Source organism: Erinaceus europaeus, chromosome 2, assembly GCF_950295315.1.
Source record: "Erinaceus europaeus chromosome 2, mEriEur2.1, whole genome shotgun sequence".
NCBI lineage: Eukaryota > Metazoa > Chordata > Mammalia > Eulipotyphla > Erinaceidae > Erinaceus > Erinaceus europaeus.
The window spans coordinates 36,540,235-36,566,420 of record NC_080163.1 but is presented as its reverse complement, the minus strand read 5'-3'; the positions used below and the strand labels follow the sequence as shown (position 1 = coordinate 36,566,420).

Here is a 26,186-nt window from a genome sequence, read left to right as displayed (position 1 = left end):
TCCTTGGAGGTCTGGGAAAACCATAGCAAGTCCATCTTGACACTATGCCTGAAAAAATTTTCTACAAATAAATTTCCAGGAAATGGGAGCTCACTAAAACAAACAAATGGAAATCTCAAAAATACCATAGGAAGAAACACAGCAACATAGAAAGTGTGCATGTAAATTGGGGAGAAAGCATAATGGTTATATAAGACCCTCATGCCTGAGCCTCCAAGGTCCCAGGTTCAATCCCCAGCATCACCATAAACCAGAGCTGAGGAGTTCTCTCAGAACCAGAGCTTCTCTCTCTCTCTCTCTCCCAATAACTCTCCTTATATTTCTTTTCTTAAAATAAAATTATTTTTAAAGTGGTCATGTTTAATATTTTTAAAGACTGAAAATTAATTATAACTGACTAATAATCTATATGAAGGACTAAGTAGAACTTCTAGAAAGACCCTACCAATGTGTCCTGGAGCACCACTTCCCAGAACTTCACCCCACTAGGAAAAGAGAAAGACAGGCTGAGAGTATGGATCGACCTGCCAATGCCCATGCTCAACGGGGAAGCAATTACAGAAGCCAGACCTTCTACCTTCTGCACCCCATAATGACCCTGCGTCCATACTCCCAGAGGTTTAAAGAACAGGAAAACTACCAGGGGAGGTGAGGGGATGGGATATGGAGTTCTGGTGGTGGGAATTGTGTGGAGTTGTACCTCCTCTTATGCTGTGGTTTTTGTTAGTGTTTCCTTTTTATAAATAAAAATTGAAAAAAAAAAAGTCAAAGTTGAAAATTCAATAGAAGTACATTAGAAAAAACTGTAGAGGGAATTTAAGGGATGGAAGGTATATTTCAAGAAATCCCACAGAACCCAACACATAAAAAAAAAAAAAAGACTGGAACTACAAAAAAGATAGAGTTATTGAGATGCAATGAGAACTTGAATGTGTTTCTCACTGAAATACTTGGGTATAAAAGAGGCATAGTGGAGTAGAGATGATATTTAGAAAGAAGGCTGCACAGTTTCTTGTTGTTGTTGTTTATTTATAAAAAGGAAACAGTGACAAAACCATAGAATAAGGGGGATACAACTTCACACAATTCCCACCATCAGAACTCTGTATCCCATCCCCTCCCCTGATAGCTTAGCTATTCTTTATCCCTCTGGAAGTATGAACCCAGAGTCATCATGGGGTGCAGAAGGTGGAAGGTCTGGCTTCTGTAATTGCTTCCCTGCTGAACATGGGCATTGACAGGTGTTGGTATTCTTTGTGTTGGTTTGGCCCCCTTCCCCCTACCTCTGAGAGAAATGGTTTGGCCCTTGCTAGTTTCGCACCCCTCTTTCTCGCCGCCCAGTATGCTAAGGACGTCCAGAGTCCCAGCAGCTCCCGCAGAAGGAAAAACATGGGGAAGCACATGGTGTGGTGATTTGCCCATTCGTGAATAAAGATTAAACTGCAGCTTCTCAGCCCAGACGTCTCAAAACTTTACATCAGGCTCAGCCTGACGCTGTTGACTGGCTACGGAAGAAGGGCAAACGCTAGAAGAAGAAGAAGCCCAGCCGTGTGTCCCCAAGTCTGTCTCTGTCTACCACCGCGACGCTAGCCTGGCCTGCTGGTGCCCCCAAAACATTCACAACAAATGGTGCCCACGTGGACCTGACCTACGCATCTCTCAGATAAGTGAAGACAATTTGGCTACCTATGTACTATGGCCTTCTCTTCTGCTTGTGAAGAGATCTCCAAAGGCCTCTGCCCTTTCTTCACAAGACTGTTTCGCTGTTTCTGGAACATTTATCTCTGGATCACTCTGTGGTTTCCACCCAACGCCAGCCCGCAGGAGCCCAACGCCAGCCCACAGGAGCCGGCTTTCCGCCGTGTAGCACGGGGCATTGGGCGCCAGCTCCCTCCACGCAGCAGACATGGCAGGGCCATGGGGCAGGGCCGCGGCGCCCTATCCTGGCCACCCCAGGGCATCTCGGCCCGTGCCTTCTGCACGGCTGGCCCACCTGCCCTTGTGCTATGCAGTCTGGGAAGATCCTGGACCACCCGGAGACGCCGGGCTCCCTGCCGAAACTGGGCCCCCTGGCCGAGATCCTCAGCTCGGGTCTGAAGGCAGCTAGAACATGCAGAGATTCATGCAGAGATCGCAACCTAAAAAGAAAAAGAAATATAAAAAAGTTAAAAAGAAAAGGGGGAATATGTTGGTATTCTTCGTGTTGGTTTGGTTCCCTTCCCCCTACCTCTGAGAGAAATGGTTTGGCCCTTGCTAGTTTCGCACCCCTCTTTCTCCCCGCCCCATATGCTAAGGACGTCCAGAGTCCCAGCAGCACCCGTGGAAGGAAAAACATGGGGAAGCACATGGTGTGACGATTTGCCCGTTTGTGAATAAAGATTAAACTGCAGCTTCTCAGCCCAGCCGTGTGTCCCTGAGTTCTGTCTCTGTCTACCACCACATCACTAGCCTGGCCTGCTGGCGCCCAGAAACATTAACAACAGACAGGTTGATGCATACTCCCAGCCTGTCTCTCTTTTTCCTTAGTGGGGTGGGGCTCCAGGTTTTGCCTCCAGAGTTATTGCTGGGGCTCAGTGCCTGCACCATGAATCCACTGCTCCTGGTAGCCATTTTATCCATTTTTTTTGTTGCTGTTGATGTTGTCGACAACATCATTGTTGTTGTTGTTGGATAACACAGAGAGAAATTGAGAGAGAAATTGGGGAAGATAAGAGGGGAGACAAAGATAGACACCTGCAGACCTACTTCAGTGCTTGTGATGAGACCCCCCTGCGGTGGGGAACCATGGGTTCGAACCAGGATCCTTGTGCTGTCCTTGTGCTTCGTACTGTGTGTACTTAACCCTGTGTACCACTGCCAGGCCTCTTGGCTGCATGTTTTTTAAGAGTTGAGAAAAGCATGATCCTCACTTTCAGGAAATCCAATGAATTACAAGCAAAATAAGTGCAAAAAAGTGTGCATGTTAATATCATAGAGAAGCCACATAAACATTAAAGAGAAAAATCTTACAATTATCCAAAACTGAAAGCTGTATTACCTATAAAGGGATGAAAACACGGTAATTTGACATCCCTACAACAATGGAAGCCAAAGAGCATGAGAATATGATGTTTATGGAGAAGAAAAATCTGTGAACATAGAAAATCCTATTAAAAAATGAAGACTTTTTAAACGAGGATGAGATGAACATTTTAGATAGGCATACTGAGGATTTGAAGTAGAGAAGGGAATTATAAGGAATATAAATATATGCTACTGGCATATATTTAGGTCAGCAAGGAAATGAGTGCAGTTCATATCTTCTGAGGTTCTTTATGCAGGGGGACAAAAGCATAAATTAACTTTTTTTAAAATTTAAGTTTGGGGGCTGGGCAGTAGTGCAGCGGGCTAAGCACACATGGCGTGAAGTGCAAGGACTGTTCTAAGGATCCCAGTTCAAGCCCCTGGCTCCCCACCTGCAAGGGGATCGCTTTACAAGTGGTGAAGCAGGTCTGCAGGTGTCTATCTTTCTCTCCCCCTCTCTGTCTTCCCTTCCTCTCTCTATTGCTCTCTATCTTGTCCAACAACAATGACAGAAATAACAGCAATAATAACAACAACAACGATAACAAGGGCAACAAAAGGGGAAAAATACCCTCCAAAAACAATGAATTCATAATGCAGGCACCGAGCCCCAGTGATAACCCTGGAGGCAAAAAGAAAAATTGAATTTTATTAACTTATTTTGGATAAAGATAGAGAGAAATTGAGAGGGGGCTAGAGAGAGGGAAAGAGAGAGAGAGAGAGACCTGTAGCACCATTTCACCACTCACGAAGCTTTCCCCTTCAGCTGAGGACTGGGGGCTTGAACCCAGGTCCCTGTGCACTGTAATATGTGAGCTCAACCAGGTATGATGCCACCTAGCCACAATATATTTATGTATTTTTATTCATTTATTCATTTTAGTTTCAGCTCTTACAAAACTCACACCCTGCAGCTTGAAACTGGGTACTTGTGCACTGTAATGTGTGAATTCAGCAGCTCTTCTGAAAGCGCAGATTAACTTTATACTTTGGGTTAATTATATATTTCAAAATGAGTTTTAAAAATGAGTAATCAGTAGAACAATATAAAGAATATACTTAAATTTTATGTGAGTATAAAATAAAATATTCCACTAAAAGAGAAAAAAACACAAGAAGAGGCAAGAACAGGCTCAGTCCCAAGTCCCTACCATAAGCCAGAGTTAGACAGTACTCTGATTTAAAAAGTAATGAATTCACTGATCTTACATTAAAAAAGAAAAATCAAATAAATGTATTTATACAATATATAAGAACAATGATATGATACTTTTTCTTATTTTTTAATTTATTTTATTATTGCCACCAGGGATATAACTGGGGCTTGGTGCCTGCACAATGAATCTAGTTCTGTTCCTAGTGACCTTTTTCTTTTCTTTTTTTCAAATAGTGATTTAACAATGGTAGGTAAGATTGTGGTGTAAAAGGGGTACAATTCCATACAGTTCCCACCACCAGAATTCTGTGTCCCCTACCCTCCATTGGAAGTTTTCCTATTCTTTATCCCTCTGGGAGGATGGACCAAAGATCTTTATGGGGAGCAGAAGGTGGAAGGTCTGTCTTCTGTAATTGCTATTCAGCTGGACATGGACGTTGACAGGTCAATTCATATCCCCAGCCTGTTTCTATATTTCTTTAGTGGGGATAGAACAGAGAGAAATTGAGAGTGATAGAGCTGATATGGAGAGGAGTGAAGGAGAGGGAGAGGGAGAGGGAGAGGGAGAGAGAGAGGGAGAGAGAGAGAGAGACTCCTGTAGACCTGCTTCACTGTTCTCCCCACACAACAGGTAGGGTCCAAGGATTTGAACCTGGATCCTTGTTCATGCTAATGTGTGAGCTCTACTAGTTGTGCCATCACCTGACCTCTGTTTAATTTGTTTTAGTTAATTAGATGGAGAGAGACAGGCAGAGAAAGAAAGAGAGTGACAGAGACCACAGCATGTTAAGCCTTCTTCATTGCAGTGGGAGCCTGGCTCAGACTGGGGTCATGCATATGGCAAAGCAGCACACTATCCAAGTGAGCTATTTCACCAGCCTAATAATGCTACTTGTATGAAATAGGCTACTATCACCAAAAGTTAGATCACAGATATAGGTAGTGATGTGGGTGAAACTAAAACAGCATCATAGTAAAAGAAGTTTCAGATAAATACACATAGCGTGGCTCATTTATAAGAAGTGAGGGAACATATAAAAACAAGCCATAGAGTGCATAGAAATTCACAGATTATACAAAACCACAGAGACAAGCAAGAGAATAATGAGCACAGACTTCAGGAAAATATTTATCTCTGAGTGCAAACGAAGGAGATAAACGTAGGAGGGAGACATGGAGAAATTCTTTAGATAGGTAGACAAGTACATCCTTGTTCAAAATGTGCTGTGAAGCTTATGCTGTTCACAAAGTGAAAAAAGTATTATTTTATATCTATTCATTATTTAATAAGAATAATTTAAATGCTTACAGTTATTTGATTTTGATTTTGATGTGGTGTGACATAGAATTTTCTTATTATTTTATTTCAGGTGGATAGCTAGATGATCCGGTATCATTTATCAAATGACTTATCTTTTTCCCAGTTCAGTAGTCATTCTTGGCATGCATCGAATTTTCATATACAGCAAAATTAATTTCTAGTTCCTCTCTTGTGTTTTATTGCCAAATCTACAGCCATTGATTTGTCCGTTCCTCAGTCAATAACTTATTGATCTGATAACAGCTGTTTTCTGGTTTGATGTTCTTCTAGCTGTTGAGGCACCTTCCCCCCCTCCCCAAGTCTTTTGCTTTCTCTTACTTTCTTGGTTACCTGGAGACATTGACTCTTCCAAAATGAACTTCTTAAGATCATTTTATCCAATTCCAAAAGGATTGCATTAAATTTGTAAATTTATGGTAATGTCTTCCCACCCAAGAATAAAAAATGTCTTTGCATTTGTTCAAATCTCATTTTATGACCTTCAATAACATTTTATAGTCTTTTTATATCAGTCCTGTGGCTTTCTTGTTAAATTTATTCATAAATATTTTATGTTTTTTACCATTATTATGAGTGGATTGTTTTTCCATTTCTAATTATTTATTGCTAATTAAAGGAAGAATGATTAACTTTGGCATATTTATCATCTGTCCAACCACCTCATCATAATTCCCTTACAATTTTAATATTTTTTCACTAGTCTCTAGCTTTGTTAGTATACAGATACATAATCAGCAATAAGAGGTCAGTTTTAGTTGCCTTTTCCAAAATTTTACTATTTCATCTTCATATCTTAGACTTTTCAAATAAAAATGATGATAACAAATAACCTTGTCTGACTCCTGGGTTTAGTTCATTTTAATTGAAAACATTTAGTGGTTAGGAATGTAAGGAATTTTCCTCTATACCTTTCTTCTTCAGATCTTACTTGGCAACAGACTTTAGAATTGTTTTTTTTTTTTCCTGAACTTTTAGATATGTCTTCCAATTGGTCTTAGAAGACACTAATTTGAGCCTCAATAGTGACCATTATCATCTATAATTCCCCCATGCTTTCTTTTTGATTAAAAATTTATTGTTCTTACCCCTTCCCCTCCCCTTTCTTTCTTTCTTGGAGGATTAACAAATTACAGCACAGTTGTTGTTGACACATGGATACAATCTCTTAGCTCCTGTGATGGCTGTCTGAAAAGCACTCTCATCCCTAATTTAGGGTCTTTTTTTTTTTTTTACTATTATGCACTTTAACCCCAAGGCCACCTCCAGCCCCCTCCCTTCTCCAGAGCCTTTTACTTTGGTGCAATACCCCACACCCAGTTTAGGTTTCACCATGTGAAACCTAACTTCTATTCTTGTGTCTTAAGTTCCACCTATGAGTGAGGTCATCAGGTAATTAACCTCATTTTGGCTTATCTTTCTAGAACATGATTCCTTCAAACTCAAGACCCTCTTTGTGCTGTTCTCCATTCTCCTGTATTTTGTTTTTTTATTGTTTCTGTTGAAGATGTCACCTTCACCCTCTCCCCCTGTGCCTCTAATTCTGGTAATTCCTCTGCTGTCTGGAGACAGGGCCCAAAGTATAACATTGGTGATTAATTTTCCACTATCTTCTCATTGGAGTTTCAAATCCAAACACTGTGGTAGTCCTCAAAACATGCATGATAGAGGAGGCTAAGCCAGAGGGCCTCTGAAAGTGTAGGCAGGCCCCCTCTTTCTGATCAATGTACGCTCTCTGATCTCAGGGGTACAGTACCCACCCCGTAGCCAGCCTCTCCTGTACCGTTAGCCCCATCTACCAGATGACTCAAGAGCTACTCTGGAAAGCCAGAGGCTTACTGTTGAATAATGAAAGAAAAGAAATGAAGCTATCTATTTGATGTTGTTTCTTACTTGTAGACAATATAATACATATTTTGTTATAACTTATGATCCCATGAAGGAAGAGTGCAGACATTTCAGAGGAGAAAGTAATACCCATCAACTAGAAGATACTAGAATTTTGTGCTGATATTAGATACTGGAGCTGAGCTCTATTTAGTTGCTCTGAAAGAAAATAAACAAGGAGACAAGCAAGCATGTTTTTTCCTATGTGTGGACCACATGTGTGACAGGTGACCAATCCTGCAAGGTTCTGACCAGGGCAAGATTCGGACAGCAGGAAAGGGACCTCTGAAGGTTTCCACAGTCCCTCTAAGCTCCTGAGTCTAAAGTCTGAAGAGGTGGGAGTCTCACAGCAACCTCTGCCAAATGTCTCACAATAATCCTTGAGATAATTGGAGGCAGCTTGAGGTGCCATGGTCTTAAATCATTAGTTGATAGAGAAGCAGCAAAGAACCCAGGCAGGGGACATTGGCAGGAGAGTGAAGACACACCAACAGCATCTGGTACTCTCAACTCCATGACACAGAGATCCCTGGAGAGCTGGAGAGAGGGATGAGGAGGATTGGAACCAGGAGGGAAATGAGGTGTCTAGTGATAGAGAAGAAGACAGATGTAAAGTGAAGATGCTTCCAGCAAAGATCAGGGACTCAGGGGCCAGGACTCTATTTGGAGGAAGTGCTCTTAAAACCATTTTGTAGAAGAACCTCTTCCCAAGGGCAAAATTCCTATTGTGCCTCACATTTTCAGACATCATACTTTCTGAAATAACCTGGAAGCTGTCAGCCAGAGGAGCTGCCATGGAAGGACAGAGGTAGGAAGAGGAGAGATGGGATGATTTATATATATATATATATATGATTAATTAACTACCTTTCTTCTGTTTGATAGAATAGAGAGAGATTGAGAGGGCAGGAGAAGATAGAGATAAAGAGAGAAAGAGAGACACCTTCAGCACTACTCTACAATTGAAGCTGCCTTCCTGCAGGTACAGACTGGGGGCTTGAACCCAGATCCTTGCACATGGTAACCATGTGGGTAACCATGTGTGTCACCTTCCAGCCCCACTGGGGTAGTTTCTTACAGTCAGAATGCAAATTTGTGTGTGTGTGTGTGTGTGTGTGTTTGTGTGTGTGTGTGTGTGTGTGTGTGTGTGTGTGTGTGTAGCTTCCATTCACAGGTCCCAAGTTATGCTCTAGTCACTTTATAACCCCTTCATGTGACCAAGAGGGAAACTGAGGCTCCCTTGTTGTGACTGGTCTTTTCCCCAGGTGGAGCCCAGGTGTTTGTTCTTTTTCCCTTAGTATCTCCACAGTCAGCTATTTCTGTTGGTCAATGTGGTGCCCTGTCTGCTTCTTTACAGCCGCTGGTCTGGGGCTCTTCAGATGTCTAGCCAGCCCTCTGGGGTGTCTGCACCTGAATCTGAATCAGTATTCACCACAGCCTGGTCTATGGCGGCTCCTGTGCAGAGCTCTTTGCACCATAGTAGGACCTGGTGTTGGCCCTGAAGCAAAGAGACCAGCCAGCCCTCAGCCTGCAGCTCTGGGTGACTGTGAAGGTTTCTGCTGGGGGCCCTGCCCCAGGCCTGCTATGCCATCTGAGCAGCCCAAGGTGCAAGGATCCCTGTTTTTATGGCCAGAAGAGCTGAGAACCACTAAACAGCCAGAAAAAGCTACAGGTCAGCAGCTGGAGCCTGGCTCAGATAGAGTGTGCCTGGGGAGGACCTCGGGGAGAAAGCTGCATAAATAAACATCACTGTCATTAGAGAGAACATGACCTGTCAGCACAAAGGGCTCTGGAAAGGGGGAGAAACATCAGGAACTAACTGTGGTAAATCAGCCTGGAACATTGCACCAGCATAGGGCTTTGAAACTGGATCTGGGCTGCCTGGTACATGGGGAGCTGGGAAAGCTCCCTGACTGTACCCCTCAACTGAGTGGATCCTTTATGAGTTTGGTATGCTGTTCAGATCTGGTCACTTTTCCCTGAGGGTGTGTGACTTCAGGTGCCCCAACATGAAAGTAGTGCTTATGGGGGTCAAGCCAACCCCCTGGTGCAGAGGAGTCTTTGCCAGTTGTTAGGAGCATGCTGTTTGGAGTCTGCCTCTTAAAACCAATTGGTACTCTCCACAGAAACAGACTCCTCTTTTCACTGAAGCAAGCCTCCTGATGACTTTAGCCAGCTCAATATCAGTATTCATTATCAGTAACACCTCTAATTTTGCAGTCACATTTATTTCAGCCGCTCACTAACTCAGAAAGTGTGAATTGAACACTGTGTACCAAGCCCTGCACATAAATTCTCTCATTGAATGCTCAGAACAGTTCCAGAAGGGGCAAACCATTGTCATCCTCATTTTTGCTTGCTTTGTGTGGGTGCAGTCTCACTGTTCTGGGCTACTTTTTCATCCAGGGAGAAAATGAGAGACATCACAGCATCAGAGCTTCCTCCCAGGTCACAGCACCTCCCATGTACTGTCCAGGCTTGAAACTTAGCTGAAAGTCTGGCAAGGGATATACCCCACCTACTGAGCTTTTTTTTTTCCAGTCCTATTGTCCTGATTTTTAAAAAAGATTTTATTTATTTATTAATGAGAAAGATAGGAGGAGAGAGAAAGAACCAGATATCACTCTGGTACATGTGCTGCCGGGGATTGAACTCAGGGCCTCATGCTTGAGAATTCAGTGCTTTATCCACTGCACCACCTCCCAGACCACTTGTCCTGATTTTTTAACTAGGGAAAGGTAGATTAAGGGTAGGGACACAGAACTTTGGTGGTAGGTATAGTGTGAAACTATACAGCTATACAACTTATGACCTACTATGAATCACAAATTTTAAAAAAATGGCAAAAAGCAAGAAAAATGGGGGCGGTGTCAGTAGAGGAAAGACATCACAGCACCAAAGCATATTCCAGTGCAGTGAAGCCCAGGCTCAAATCTGGGTTAGGCACATGGAAAAGCAGTACACTACCCAGATGAGCTGCCAAGCCTTTACTTTGGCATTTGTGTTCTTTCTTTGTAACTAGAAACCCCAGAGGATATGGGAGGTTATACAAAAATACCTAAGGCTTTGAAGTTCCAGGTTCAATCCTCAGCACCACCATATGCCAGAGCTGAGAATCAAATGAGGGAGTGGGTGAGGGAGTGAAGGAGTGAGCCATATCCAAAAACCCTGGGCAAAGTCATTGACCAATATACAGACACAGTTTATGCTTTGGCTCAATTCAGGGTTGGATACTCACTCGGTAGAACTGATACTAATGGGGTCAGGGTCTTCATCCCTTGCCATATTCTAGGACTTTCTGGCATTTGACTTAGTGGTTTGTTTGGAAACCAACTTGTCAGTCTCTGCTTCAGAACCTGGAGACAACACATGTGACAAGATATACTGTTGGGAAATTGTAAGGATGTGGTTGACCTTGGCAGGGTTTGACCTGAGAAGTGTGTCTATCCTGTCAGTCTCTCTATCAAGAGGCTGAGCAAGGAGGAAAAGGAGTAACCCCAAAGGTTTGCCCCATCTATCAGACTCCCTGCCTCACAAAGCACCCCACATTCCTGATTCTATGGCCATTAGGAAAAAATAAAGGGGGAGATGTCGGGAAATTGTGCAGATGTGGTTGAGCTTGGCAGAGACAGAGAACCTGTCTAGCGAAAAAGGAGTAGAGGATTTGGGAATCCTCTTGATAAGGAGGAAAGGTTGCCCATGACAGAGGGGTCTCAGGAAAATAAGAAGAGGGAGAAAAAGAACTGCAGTGCCTTCGTTAAACATGACGCTGCAGAGAGCCAAGTGGCCATATACTTATCTGGGGTTGGGGCACGTCTGCTGCTTGTGTGGAGCCAAGGGGGGTAGGCCCCACTTTGCGCACCAGATGCTGAGCTAGCATGGGGGTGCCTCTTCCTGGGTGCATGCTCTCTGGGTTGGAGAGAACTCAACCAGAGCCAGCCTGGGCTGCTACTCACTCAGCGATGTGGGAGAGATGACTCATGAACTCGTGGTGGTATGGTAATGCAATGTATATTTATTGATCAGAGAGCCACGGCTTTTAAAAGACAGACCTGGAAGTGGCAAGTCGAAAATGGAAATGGCTAGGAAAGGGGCAGAGAAAGGCAAAAGGGGGGATGGTGGGCCGAGGGGCGGAGCCTGATGGCTGGGGGGGGTAGCTTAGCAACTTCCTTAGCAACTGTTGTGAGGGTTTTAACTGGTAGGATTAATAGTACCCTGCAGGCAGGGAGGGTCTCGAAGGTAGAAAGAAGATAGATCAAAGTAATGGAATGGGTGGGGATCTTTCAGGCAAAACAATGATTATGTAGATAGGCCATAGTATCAGGAATGCAGGGTGCTTTGTGAGGCTGCTCACAGTTTTTCTCCCCCTTTCTTTTTTATCTAATGGCCATAATATCAGGAATATGGGGTGCTTTGTAAGGCAGGGAGTCTGATAAGACAAGGCACACCTTTGAGGTTACTCCTGTCCCTCCTTGCTCAACTTCTCCATAGAGAGAGAGACTGACATGATAGACGCACTCCTCAGGTTAAACCCTGCCAAGGTCAACCACATCCTCACAATTTCCCAACATCTCCCCCTTTCTTTTTATCTAATGGCCATATTTAAATGGGTCAATGTCTGTAAAAGACTCCATTTCTGTCGGAGGAATAGCAGTGTAGGGGTGAACAGAAACCTTTTGGGCAGAAACCTGAATGATATTGTGCAGGCGTTTTTAAAAGAACTGGAATAAGACAGGGAGTGATAAGTAAGAGTAGCAAGGGCCAGTGTGAGGGCGAGGGGAGGCCTGGTGAGCTGAGAGGGTGGGGGCTGGTGGGCCAAAGGGCGGGGCCTGATGGTGAAGGGGTGGGGCCTAACTGTGAAGGTCTAGCAGGCAGAGGGCATGTGGCCTGGCGGCAAGGGGCTTGACCTGCAGGCAAGGGGCTTGGCCTGCTGGGCCTGGCAGGTGAAGGGCATGTGGCCTGCCAGGCGAGGGGTGCATGGCCTTCCAGGCGAGGGGTGCAGCCTGGCTGTAGGGGGCTTGGCCTGCAGGTGAAGGGCTTGGCTTGCATGTCCTGGCATGTGAAGGGCATGTGGCCTGCCAGGTGAGGGGGACCCTGAGACTGCCAGCTGCAATGTCCATGGACTGTCGCAGTCGACCCTCGAGAAATCCAGAAGTGTTAAGGAGTGTCTAAGAGCTCCACCAGCAAGTCCAATAGAAGTGTCAGTCCATAGCCAATGACCAGGGGAAGAAATGCTGCACATCTTATCTTGGTGGGGGAGAACAGCCACTGGAATTTTGCTTCTCTGTAGAGAATGAGCTGAAACCACCAAAAGGTGACAGGTGAAGCAGAAGCAGGAAGGGCAGACAGTGATGGGCGAGAAAAGGACAGTAGGAATGTTTTGTCCTTGGACTCTGAATCAGGTTCTTCAGATTGTGCCAGGTCACATCATGGGTTTCAGGGGGCATTGTAGTCGTGCTATCTTGTGGGCGATGTCAGAGGGCAGGGGTCCAGATGGTTTTGGGGATTCTGTATGAGCAGTTGGTTCTTCATGTGAAGGCTTGACATAGCTGTAATCATTTACTTGTGAGGAAAAAACTTGTAACAAGTTAGAAGTTTACTGTTATTGATAACTGTATGATTAGAATTAGTTTAAATATCTATAATTTTGGAAGGCCTTTTTAGTATGATATAAGTCTGTTTAAACAATTTAAGTGCAATAATATGTGGAAAGGTAAAGAGAAAAACCAGAGTTAGAAGCCTCAGGCACGAGAATCATTAGTATAACCATTGTGTGATCTATCATTCACCCAGGCTGGTTCTACCTCTTTGAGAAGGTATTTGAGAGCTTTACATATCAATAATGTCTTTTCTACCTTTTGTCACACCCAGTTAAGATGGAGACACACCCTGGATGTGTGATACCTATTTTGAAAGGTAGCTCACAATTTCCCAACAGCAGAGCTTACAAAGCACCCTGCATTCCTGATACTATAGCCTATCTATGTACATATCTATACATCATTGTTTTGCCTGAATGATTCCCACCCATTCCATTCCTTTGATCTATCTTCTTTCTACCCTCAAGACCCTCCCTGCCTGCAGGGTATCATTAATCCCACCAGTTAAAACCCTCGCAACAGTTGCTAAGGAAGTTCCTACCTTTCCAGCCTTTCTCCACCCCTTTCCTAGTCATTTCCGTTTACAACTTGCCACTTCCAGGTCTGCCCTTTAAAAAGCCTTGGCTCTCTGATCAATAAATATCTATTGCATTGCCTTGCACCATGTGTTTGGTTCCTGAGTCATCTCCCTTGAGTCACTGGGTGAGTAGCAGCCCAGGCTGGCTCCAGTTGAGTTCTCTCCAACCCAGAGAGTACATGCCTGGGAAGATGCACCCCCATGCTAGCCCAGCAATATACCACTTTTGACTAGTGGGAACCACTTTCTTTGGGACCTGGAGGATTTGGTCAAGCCCTTCCAAGTAGATAAAGTGCCTGCTCTTATGATGTGCATGTTTGCCACAGCTTGGACTGCACTCTGTGCTCACCAAGGGAAGGTCACATCTGCCCAGCTTTCAATTGAATAGTTTCAGGGGAAAAAGCCCTCAAGGACATGGGCAGGGAGGTGCTGAAACTGATCCTAATGGTAGGAGGGAGGTTGCTGGCCAGGTTCCATGTGTGACAAGGAGAGAACACGGCCTGATCCTCAGAGATCCTAGCAGCACTTAACACTGAAACACAAGCCTTTCAGCTCTTGCAGAACATGCTAAGTCATCCTCAGAGCTGCATGTTTCTGGAATTTCTGAGTATCCAGGATACTGATGTTCCCAAATATCCTATTGATGAAAGTCAGATTGTGCATAACTGGACCCTCCTAGCTTCAAACCTTTAAGGCTGAGACTATACTCCTGCTGAGCAGATAATCTGAAAAATCTGGAGAGAGGCTGATTCAAGTGTACACTATCCATGTAAGCTATTTTGCCAACGCAGAATTTTGTATATATATATATATATATATATATATATATATATATATATATATATTTACTTTAAAAAGGGGCAGGGAGACAGAACTTTGGTGATGGGCATGGTGTGAAACAATTACTCTAGGGACCAGGTGGTGGCGCACCATGTACAAGAACCTGGGTTCAAGCCTCCAGTCCCCACCTGCCGGATGAAAGTTTCATGAGTGGTGAAACAGTACTACAGTACTATAGGTGTCTCTCTCTTTCCCTCTCTCTCCCCCCCCTCTTAATTTCTCCCTGTCTCTATACAATAAGATCAATAAGATAAAAATAAATAAAATAAAATAAAAGAATAAAATAAATAAAATAAAATAAATAAAAGAAAAGAAATGCTACCCCTTAAATCTAATGATTTTGTAAACCAATATGAATCATGAATAAGAAAATAATATTAAAGAAGGAAAGAGGGGCAGAGCATGAGGCGGACCCTCTCTAGATATGAGAGATTCAAACCTGGGACCTGGGACCTAGCCAGCAGCACTTCTTGAAGGAAAGGAGCAGCCCAGGGGAATCGGAGCTGGTTTAACCAGAGGGAGAGCTCGCCTGGGAGGGCAGCAGAGCCAGAGCCCTGCGGCAGGAACTGAGCTCAGATTTGGGATTGTTCCCCTAATCTTCAAAGTAGGTGAACCATAGGGCCCTTTCCACCACACAAAGGTAATCCAATGGTCCTGCTTAGTCCTGGCCCTCTCTGTCTTGGGACCAAAGTGAAAGCTGGTATTTTTAGAGCTGTATTAGTTACCTGTAGTAGCTGCTAGCACTTTACAAGGCAACCCATTTCCTAAGCACCCAGGAGAATCATGTTAATCAAACTCACTCCCTGGCCAAGCAACCCTAAACACTGTGGGTGGAGGGCCTCTTGCCTAGAGCTTCCCACTGCCCAGGGCTTCCTGCCCCCACCTAGCATCCTTGACAAGCAGAGGTGCAGAGAGACCCATGGGTGCCACCAAACTGTCACAGTGACCAGCCAACAATTAGCCAAGTGGATAAAGGAGAGGCATACACCCACTTAGGATCTGCACTTTACACTGTGCAGAGATATTCTGACCTTCTAGTTTATTATGATTCAAGAAAAAGTCGATATTTCTTCACTTGCCAAGGCTAGAAAAATTTAAATGAGTTATTGAGTCAAGAAGTTAATCTACCAATAGTAGATTTTTTTTTCTCCTTTCAAATCCATAATGATAAAAAGCAGACCTAACTAAAAACAAGTAAAAGGAGGGTTTTTTTTTTTCTTCTTTAGATAGTTTAATACCATGGGGTAGAAGCTGGGCCCGAATAGTTCTGTCTTAACAATAAGGACCATTCTTTTTACTAAGTATTCTGAAGATTTATTCTGTGGCTATGGAATCTTCATGCATGTTTTAATTATGTGTAATTTGATATCCCTTTGAAATTCTGAGCATCTTCTCTGATTTCATCCATGCTGTGTGGCAGTCATCCATTTCTCCTAAAAAATAAGATAAAATAAAATAAAATAAAATTCTGGTGAAATAGCTCACCTGAATGGTGCATTGCTTGGCCATGTGTGTGACCCACATATGAGCCTGGACTCCACTGCATTAAAAGAAGCTTAGGTGCCGTGATCTCTTTCTCTCTCTCTCCCTCTACTTCTCACTGGCCCTCTCTAAAAAAACAACTAAGGGAAGGGGAAGAAAGAAGAAAATCTGATGGAGGGGATGAGATGCAGAACTTTGGTGGTAGGAATTACATGGAATTGTATCCCTTTTATCTGACAACCTTGTTAATCATTATTATATTTAAAAAAAATTCTCTTGAGTACTGTGATGGGCTGTGATGTTGGCTATCAATGCTCATTTGGCCTTTCGCTTCAGTGGACCATCTAACAGTAGAATACCTTTCCAGGCACCCTGTTCTCTTCCTGTGAGCTCTGGCCACAGCACCATTGTCTGAAGTCATTATGGACATGTGTTGGGCAAAGGGAACAGCTGTGAGACCCAAAGGTTCACAGCAGCTATGATTTCTGCGGTTGCCAACTTCCAGTGCTGGGGCATTCTGATGATGGTGTCACAGACAACCATGTTCTCCCCTCAGAGAAGGTCAGCCTCTGCCCCCCCACTTGGCTGCCATCTGAACTTCTAGGGTGCCACTGGCTCCTTCTTTCATGCTTCCTCCTGAGACTCCAGTCTCAGGAAGTGGCTCTGCTGACACAGCAAATTGAGTTCTTCTGCTTGGCCTCCAAGCCTCTGCCCACTGCCCTGCACAGAGCCACCTCCACACAGGTCTTCTGGGGGCAGGGGGCGGGGCAGCACTGTGCTGGGAGCCTGTCTGCACCACTTCTTATGCTCTCCCTTCATAGGCAGGGGCTGTGTCTGAGATGGAGGATCCAGTATTCACACCTGAACACTCAGACAGAGCCAAACCCTGCTCTCAGCACCCACCGCTGCCTCCTGCTGGAGAGGTGGGGACACCCTGCACACCTTGGCTTCAGCTCCAAAGGCAAATGTAAGTGTAGTTGCTACTGGCAGGTGTGTGGGCGGCTGACCCTTTGTGTTTATGTGCCTGGCAGGGCTGGACCATGCAGGGCTGCCGGCCTCCTGCAGGAAGAAGCTGTGTGGCCGTGGGAGCAGGTGCGTCCTGAGCAGAGAGACAGGGGAGCCTGAGTGCCGCTGCCTGGAATCCTGCAGGCCCAGCTACATGCCCGTGTGTGGCTCCGATGGCAGGTTCTATGAGAACCACTGTGAGCTCTACCGTGCTGCGTGCCTGCTGGAGAAGAAGGTCACTGTTGTCCACAGCAAGGACTGCTTCCTCCAAGGTAGGGACTCAGCTCCTGACCTCTCTCTGTTTGTGTTTGATCTTGCTGTGAATTTTTCCAGTGCCCTTCTGGCAGATCATCTCAGATGACCCGAGTACTGAGTGAGTGTGTGTGTGTGTGTGTGTGTGTGTGTGTGTGTGTGTGTGTGTGTGTGTGTTAAAAGGAGGCAGAGAGGTATAAAAGTGGAACCTTCACAGAAAGATAGCAGTGGTGACTGCTTTCTGTGTCCACCTTCTTTGCCCAGCCCTTACAGGCAGCCCCATGGAGACAGGCTGCAAGGAGGTGCTGATAAGCCCACATCTGCAGAGCCTGTGAGCCCTGAGAACCAGACTTTGGGGCCACGCCTGGTTCTTGCATGCTGAGTGGGGCTTCGCAAAGGTTTATAAGTAACATGCTCACCCCTAGACATGCTGACATACTGGGGACCCTCAGGCCTCATGGATCAAGGGGCCAGGATGTTCTCAGGAGGTGGCCACACACTGGTTTTTGTTCTTGCATTCTGGCCTGGAGTGCATACAGATAGCACAGCATCCCACACCTGCCTTCTAGAACACCTCCCAACAGGATCAGGAAGGCTTTGCATGCATGTGGAGAGGGGTCACAGGGCCTGTGCTCCATGCTGGGGTAGAGGTAGAGGAGGGGTGGTGAGATTTTTCAAGGACCCACTGCTTGCTCTGCCCTACTGATGCCCCAATTGGTGCCTCACATCAGAATGCTCAGAGATGCCCAAAGATAGGAGGGATAGGACCTGTGTGTGCATGGCCTAATGTTTGGTAGGTGCCACAGCCTGTGCACATATCTGCTTCTGCAACAGGCAACCCTGTTTGAATGAATGAATGAATGAATGAATGAATGAATGAACAAAGAAATATGAGAGGCAGGGGAGAGTGGGCCCTTGAGGAGGGGAGCCCCTGGCATGAAGTCAGAGTCCTGCCTTGGGGCAGGGCAGGGAAAAAGGGAGAAGGCTTTGGGTGGAGGCCTACCTTTCACAGTGAGTAATAAAGATGTCTGGGTAGTCCAAGGTATGAGATGCTCCTGGACCCAGGGTTTCTATAGTGAACCCAGATTGAAAAGAATTACTTCATCACACCATGGGCAGTGAGAGAAGTCTGGAGGAGTGGGTACCAGGGTTCCTCTGGAGATGAAGGTCACCAGGTATTACAGCCACACTCTTTTATATTTATTGGGTATGTGTGTATACAGCTATATCCAGTGTAAATGTCTTAAGGATGCTCATAAGCATTTTAAGGGTGTGCATAATTGAATAATCCCTCTGCTAGTATATAAGCTACTCTATACCAGAGTCACCACCAGTTCTGGTGATCATATCAGATTCTGTGTTTACTCTGTAACTCCTGATCTTACCTCAAGGATATAGGCATAGTCCAGGGGTATCAGATTAAGACTTCTTTTAGCCCAGAGGATCTTTTGAACCACTATCTGTGTTTGCCCTGATGTTAGCCAAACATCCCTAGGGGCTAGAGCAGGAATCATTGCTGAATCAGAGAAAATAAACAGTTTCTGACATATCTGGTTCTAATACATAGCTTTTAGTAATTAGGGAAGCACATCATGCATTCATTAGTAACAGGCATTATGAATCACAGGGTCCCTAACAAGGTCCCGGGCCTCTAAGGGAAGGGGCTGTGTTCCAGCCTCAAGCTAAAAGGTGCCAGCCCAGGATGGGGTACTGGGGAGTATGCCCAGTAGTAGGAACAGGCTTGGCAGCCTCTGTCCCTGTCACCTACACCCAGAGAAAGGTCTGGTTTTGCGCACACACACCTCTAGGGTGAGCTGGTAGTGGGACCTCTGCTGTGGATGAGACTCCAGAAAGTCAAGCTTATCCTGCAGTGAGAATGACCTGGGCCATGTTCACGGCTGTGCTTAAAGTGATAGCACTGAGGTGCTTACAAAATCATGAAGCACATGATGGAAATGGACCAAGGTGAACCCAGGAAAAAAAGACCCCAGCTTGGAAGCACTACTGAGCCCAGGCCTGCAAGCTCCCTGCAGCCACAAACACAAACACACCATACTTGACTGCTTTCTCTGGCTTTATTGGCCGTGGTGGGTTTTATAGACCAATGTTCCACTCTCCAGTTTTCAATATCCCTCAAATTGCATCTTTTGGAAGGTTTTTATTTCTGTGTTGGAGTGTGCCCAACCTCCCTTGCTATAGGTTATTCAAACAGCATTTTTCAAGTCATGCCAAAGGCTGGGTAGGGTGGGGGCTGGCAGACTAGGACTGGGCTCAACTTTCAGAAGCTGAATTTCCTCCTGCACCCTTGTGATTCATTGTGCTTCCCATAGACTTTATGAATTCCCACCTACGTAGTGTGGAGAGCTCTGACCCTCAAGATTCCTTTTCAGTGGGGAGTCCTCAGAGAGACCTGGAGTGCAGGCAGCACTGCCTCTTCCCAGCTGTGTGACCCTGGGTGCCTCACTCTACCTCTCTGAGCCTTTTCCTTGACTGTATAATGGACTGTATCCATTGCTGCAGCCATGGAGAAGGTAGGCAAAAGCCACTGAGCCTATGGCTCTGTCCTCCTATATCAAGTCTAGTGTGACTCAAGCAGAGGGGTGCATGGACCATGTAGAGACACAGAATCAGGCACAAGGGCTCCATGCAGCATACCTTGGGGAATAGTGCAATGCAAGGCCTAGAAAATGTGATGGCCATTGAAGAGTGGACCAACAAGTTGCTGGAATCCAGATCCTGAGGCTGACCTTGAGGTGTCCCCCAGAGTCTTGGCTCCAGTTTATACAGAACTGGGCCTAGGCAGGCCCCTGGGCCCACAGAGAAGCCTCTACAGCCTCCTACTCAGGTCAGCTGGTTCCTGGTCAGCAGGAGTCTGCCCTGCCTCGCCCCTGCAGTGTCCCAATAGGTTGTAGCCAGGGCTGGCCAGCTCTAAGAGGGTGTCTCAGGGCAGCATGCTCCACCTTCACCAAGATAATGCCTCCAGGAGGGAGCAGAAGGGACTTAAGTGACAAAGGGACAGTGGGCTCTTAAAGGAAGGAGGGTCTATCAGGGCAGGTTCCTGGAACGTCCACCCCCACCCCCAGATGGCAGCAGAATTATGCCCTGAGCCTAGAGACATCTCATCTGGTAGAGAGCACTCTCTGTGTAAGGACCTAGGTTGGCACCAGGGCAAGCTTCATGATTGGTGCAATGGTGCTGTAATGTCTCTTCTTTCTCTCTCCCACCCACTTAAAAAAAAATGGAAAGAGTCCATCATGGGGAAAAAGACTGTGTAGACACAATGCTCTATCAAAAACACTGGCAGCAAAAATTAACATAAACTAAATACTAAAAAGGAATATTTGTGCCATCCTGAGCTCCGCTGAGGACACTTTGTCCATTGCTCCAACTTTCTAAGGAATTATTGATAGAGGAAACTTAAAAGCACCTTCTTTTTCCATGCAAGCAAAATCCTAAAATCATCCATGCTCCTTTTTCTTTCCTACTATACTTTATAAGAGTTGCTATGACTTCACTCTGGGCCTTCATTGCTGAATCCTCCCACATGTCACCGTTTGGACAGACCCTATAGGAGAGAACTCTGAGCCTTGGACTCTCTACGAAGGAGAAGCCCACCTTCGAAGCCCCATTTACAAGAAGTCTTCTAGTACCACACTCCTGTTGCTATGGCAATGTGGATTCTTGTGAATGTAGAATGAAATGTAATATCATTTAGAGATCATTAGCATGTGAGAAAATCAAAACTGAACTCAAAAAGTGTTGCTTCAGCTCATGCCGGCAGCCCTGACACCTACTTTTCCAGAGCTCCAAACAGGACCTGAAAATCAGGCGTACAAATTCTCAGGGTGGAATTAGAGGCCCAAGTACCAATCACTGTCAGAGAATACCAGCACCAAGGGTGGAGTGCTCTGTGACTTCCACTCTTCATGGTAGTTGTCTGTTGCACCTTCTCCTATGACATGGCCTTCCCATTTGTATATTAGTTGGCACTTTCAAAATTATTTTGCTGACATGGTTTTGAATTCACGCTTTCTCTACTATGCTGTTTGTAAAGGCAAGCCTGCCTTCAAGCAATCATTCACCAAGCTGGAGTTGTTTTAGCCCAGATGATACAATGTCAGAGTTGGGCGATTTTTCAAACAAACCATGAAATTATGGAAGAAAGGAGCCTGTGAGAGATTCAGCTCTAAAGGGACCTTAAGCTTCCTCATCTAAGCTTCCTCATCATATGTGGTGTTTTCAGGTGCACTTTGACCTTCAGATGGAAGTTTCTGGACTCAGGAAATCAGGAGAAATTGGTTTCATTAAGAAAAAAAAATAGACAGGCACTCACTGACAAATCTAAACATGGAAAGTAAGAAAACAATATTTAGTTACAAATAGGCAGAGCACATAGATCTTGCTGCCCTGGAAGCGTTTGTCTTTTGTTTTCACTATTACTGTCTTGTTATTTTGAATCTTGTCCATTTCGAACTGGGAGGAAGCTGCCCACTGCCAACAGGTGTCCACCTAGCCTCAGTACCAGCTTATAAGCTGTGAGGGATTCTGGGTAGGCTGGGTTTATGACAGACGCCTCCAGAAATCCGGTTCCCCTCTGAGGGAGCGTGTCTCCACACGAGGAGGAGTCGGGGCCCAAGAGAGTGTCACAGGAGGCCAGGCTGTGGAGTCACTGAGGCACAGATCTGAGGGCAGACTTTCTTGGGAGGGACTGGGCTCTGGTCTCCAGGCAGTCACATGGAATTCCCCCTCAGCTGTATCAGTTTTTTTAGATTAACACAAGTGAAACCATTCAGTTGTTGTCTTTCATCTCTTTACTCCCCTGAGTATAGTCATCTCCATCTGCATCCATTTTGTCCCAAGGGTAGTATTCCATGGAATATATACATAGCCCATAACTTCCTAATCCAGTCATCCATTTTGTCCCAAAGTAATATTCCATGGAATATATACATAGCCCATAACTTCCTAATCCAGTCATCCGTGGGTGGGTATTTAGGCTGCTTCCACTCTTTGGCTATTGTGAATAATGTGGCTATGAACATAGAAGTGCATATGTCCTTTCAAATTAGTGTTTGCATGTTCTTGAGACATGCTCCACTTCACTCATCATTAGAGAAATGCAAATTAAAACTACCCTGAGATTCCACTTCACACCTGTGAGAATGGGCTACATCATCAAAACAGGAAATGACAAATGTTGGAGAGATTGTAGAGAAAAGGGGGCTCTGTTACACTGCTGATAGGAATGCAAACCGATGCGGCCCCCTTTGGAAGACTATATGAAGAGTCTTTAAACGTGTAAAAATGAAATTACCTTGTGACCCTGCAATACCATTCTTATTCATTTATCCAAAGGACATGCTTTGTTTATTGAAAAGAGGTGGAATACATCATCCCAGTTCTCCTAGTGAGTTAACAGAACAGTAAGAAGATAACCAGGGGGAGTCGGGCAGCAGTGCAGCGGGTTAAGCACACATGGTGCAAAGCACAAGGACTGGCATGAGGATCCTGGTTCAAGCCCCCGGCTCCCCACCTGCAAGGGAGTCGCTTCACAGGCAGTGAAGCAGGTCTGCAGGTGTCTGTCTTTCTCTCCCCCTCTCTTTCTTCCCCTCCTGTCTCCATTTCTGTCTGTCCTATCCAACAATGACAACATCAACAATAATAATTACAACAACAATAAAAAAACAACAAGGCCAACAAAAAGGAAATAAATAAATTTTTTTTTTAAAAAAGAAAGTTGTATATATAAAAAAGAGAGAATCAGGGACCTCTGGTTCTGGGTCTAGAGGAAGTTTCTGTAGTGTATGGAAAGCTCTGGGGAACTCTTAGTGGAACCCAAGGGAAAGAGTTGTCTGTCTAAAGATGAGAAGGGGCTGGGGAGGAGGCACCAGGTACATCTCAAAGGGGTTCAGCGCGACATCTTGCTGAAAAGGAAGTGAGAGTGAGGTGCGTGTGTGCAGCTGGGGAATACGAATGAGGGTGAGAGCTGAGAAAAGCCACAGCACCCACCAAGCTAGGTAGTTGGATTTTCTCCCACGGTGTGTACAGAAGCTAAGCCTAATTTCCCTGTTTCTCAGGCAGGAACCTTGGGTCTCAGGAGAGAATGGGGCTGCTTGTCCCAGTAAGGTGCATACACCCAGGAATAATGGGAAAGCTGCAGGCAGGGCTGGCAGAGGGTTTGATTATCCCTCCAGGCCACAGGGCACCTGAGACTCTCTACATTGAAGAAAGAGTAGGGAGCTGGGGACTGCCCAGAGGAAGCCCTGAGATAGCACAGGATGGAAACAGCACAGCCCCCAAGGAAGTAGCCTACCATCAGCCTCATTACCTGGCACCACTGCTGCTTTCTCTCCTACCCCTCTGTCCTTTGTCTAGTGATCTTGCACCTTCCAGTCCCACCAGACATCTGTCTAGCCCTTCAGCCCCCCAGGGGTTTTCCAGGCTCAGTGCCCTCCTGATTTCACTGTGAACTCCACAGAAGTGGGCACGGCCCTTTCCCCAAATCACCCCGCTTGACAAGTGCACTTGTGCCAAGCCTGTGCCAGAGCTGGAGACACCCATATGCCAGGACCATGGGGCCTGATCCCATGGGATCCACAGTCAGGGAAATGCAGGGCTCTAGTCCATACTCTGAACCATCCTGTTCCACTCAGAACCATACCCCTACACCTCAGGGCCCAATAAGGATCTTCACAACTGGCTCCCCTGTGGGTCCTCCTGGTTCCATGTATAATGGGGGTGAAGGTCCAGAAAGTTCACCATCTGCCCCTCTGCACCCTGACTCTGGACCTCAGCTGTCACACAACTGCCTTCAGATCAAGGAAGAGCACAGCTGGAAATGCACATGTGCTCTGTGGTTCTCTCCAAGGTTTATTCAGTAAATACCTGGGAATAAGCACCCAGAAAATGCAAGAATGCTATCAACTCTGCACATGCGTGTGCTCCATGGAGTCACTACACTGCGGCTGGATTAATTACCCTCTAGTAATTAAACATTGCTAATAAGTTACTGAGCTGAGAAAGGCACACACTGCATTGTTATCGCTGATGAAAGCAGCTCCAGCCTCCTGTTCAGTGCATGATGTCTCCTGCTCTTCCCTCCACTTGTCTCTGGAAGCTCTGGCTCTGACATCCTGAAGCTATAGGCTCCAAACTCCCTCCAGGCAACATTTTCTCCCTCCTACCCTGCACCCCAAGGCACCCTAAGGCTGGCCTGCTCTGGCTGCCTGTACAGCCCCAGCTCCCCCTGTGCTCTTCCCAACAAGGTCTGCACCTACCTCCTGTCCCCACTAAGATGGCCCCATCTTTCTGAATTCTGAGTCCAGATGGCACCTTGTAAACTTGGTCTCACTGCTTCTAGCAGTGGTACCTGCAGCCCCCCACATACACATGCACATGCTCACACACACGCACACGCACACACGCACACGCACACGCACATGCACATGCACATGCACATGCACATACAGCAGCCACACACATACAGGTCTCTGTCCCCAGCAACATCATACCCATGCTTCACCCAAAGGTGCTCCTCAGAAGACTCCTGCTCCCACCCCACCTGTCCGAGAGACCAGGCTGGGTGTCTGTCCCACTCCTGGGCTTCAGCCCAGTGCCTCAGCATCTCCACTTCTCACTGAGCCCTCCCCTCGCAGCCCCCCAGGTCAGCATCCCCCAGGAGCACACCAAATCCCTTCTCCCTCTGTACCTGACACCCTTCCTTCCAAATAGCACCCACCTCAGAGATAGCAGCAGCCTTCATGCACCCTGAGACTGGGATCCTTCTGGCTTCTGACCTGTAGCTGAGCCCTGCCACTAGAAACTACTCTGTGTCCTTCCTTATCACATCTTGGCTTCACCCCTCCCCTCACCTCTTCTGCTAACACTGGCATCTGTCCATCTGTCTGTCCATCCACCTCCATTTCTCACCTGGGCAGCCTCTGCACCCCATGCTGTTTCCCTACATCCTGCCCAGACACCTCTTCCCTTTCAAATCTTTCCTCCTTAGGGCCTCAGGGACTGCTCACTCTGGGAGGGAACTATAGCCAAGGGAGGTGAGGCCCTGCCCTACCCTGCCCTCACTTACACTAACCCATTCAACAAGCAGCACCCCTACTGAGTCGGACTTTTCTGGGCACCAAAAAGTGGGGCCATGGAGACAAACCCAGCAGAGCTAACTGCAGCTGCCACTGTGAAAAGCAACATTTATGCAAAGGCCGAATGAAGGAGGCTGGGGAGCGAGGCACTTGAGTATTTGGGAGAAGAATATCCAGCCCAGCAGAAGAGGGAGTAGCTGCGGAGGTCCTGGGGTGAGCACGCACCTAGCATGTGTGGGGGTCAACACAGTGGTTGGGGCTGCTGGGTCAGAGTGAGGAAGGAGACAATACTGGGGGAGGCAGGTGGGGACACACCATCCAAGGTGGAGTTTGGCAGTGCTGGCAGCCCCAGCTCTTAGTTCATCCTGGTGAGTCCATCATGCTTGCATAGACATGGCAGCTGCCCCTTCGCCAGCACCCCTAGATGCTGCATGGGTGGCCCACAAGCTAGAAGAGACTATGTTCACAGGAGTTGCTGGCCAAGCACCTCCAGGAAAGTTCATCTGAGATGGGCCCATAGGTGTAAGGAGAGGTCTGGCTGAGTCCAGGCTGAGCAAAGTACTCAGCCTGGACTTTCTTTTTAATTTTTTTTAAATGAATGAAAGAGATATAGAAGAAAATCAGAGCACTGTTAAGCTCTGTCTTATGGTGGTACAGGTGATTGAACCTGGGACTTTGGAGTCCCTGGCATGAAAGTCTTTTTATGCTATGTCTTCTACCCTCTTTTAAATTATTATCTTTATTTATTAGATAGAGACAGTCAGAAATCGAGAGAGAAGGGGGAGGTAGAGGGGAAGAGAAGCAGAGAAACACCTGCAGTACTGCTTCTTCCACTAGCAAAGCTTTCCCCCTGCAGGTGGGGACTGGGTGCTCGAACCCTGGTCCTTGTGCATTGCAACATATGCACTCA

The 26,186-nt window shown here is 46.1% G+C and overlaps 1 protein-coding gene across 4 annotated transcripts in view; it reads left to right on the top strand.

Moving 5' to 3' along the window:
* The window catches only part of FSTL4 (follistatin like 4), a 491,259-nt gene that overhangs the window by 247,317 nt on the left and 217,756 nt on the right, over positions 1-26,186 (top strand). For all 4 annotated transcript variants that reach the window (XM_060178083.1, XM_060178087.1, XM_060178096.1 and 1 more), the window contains exon 4: positions 16,955-17,200. In XM_060178083.1, the coding sequence (XP_060034066.1) occupies positions 16,955-17,200 (246 nt within the window). The remainder of the gene's footprint in view (positions 1-16,954; positions 17,201-26,186) is intronic.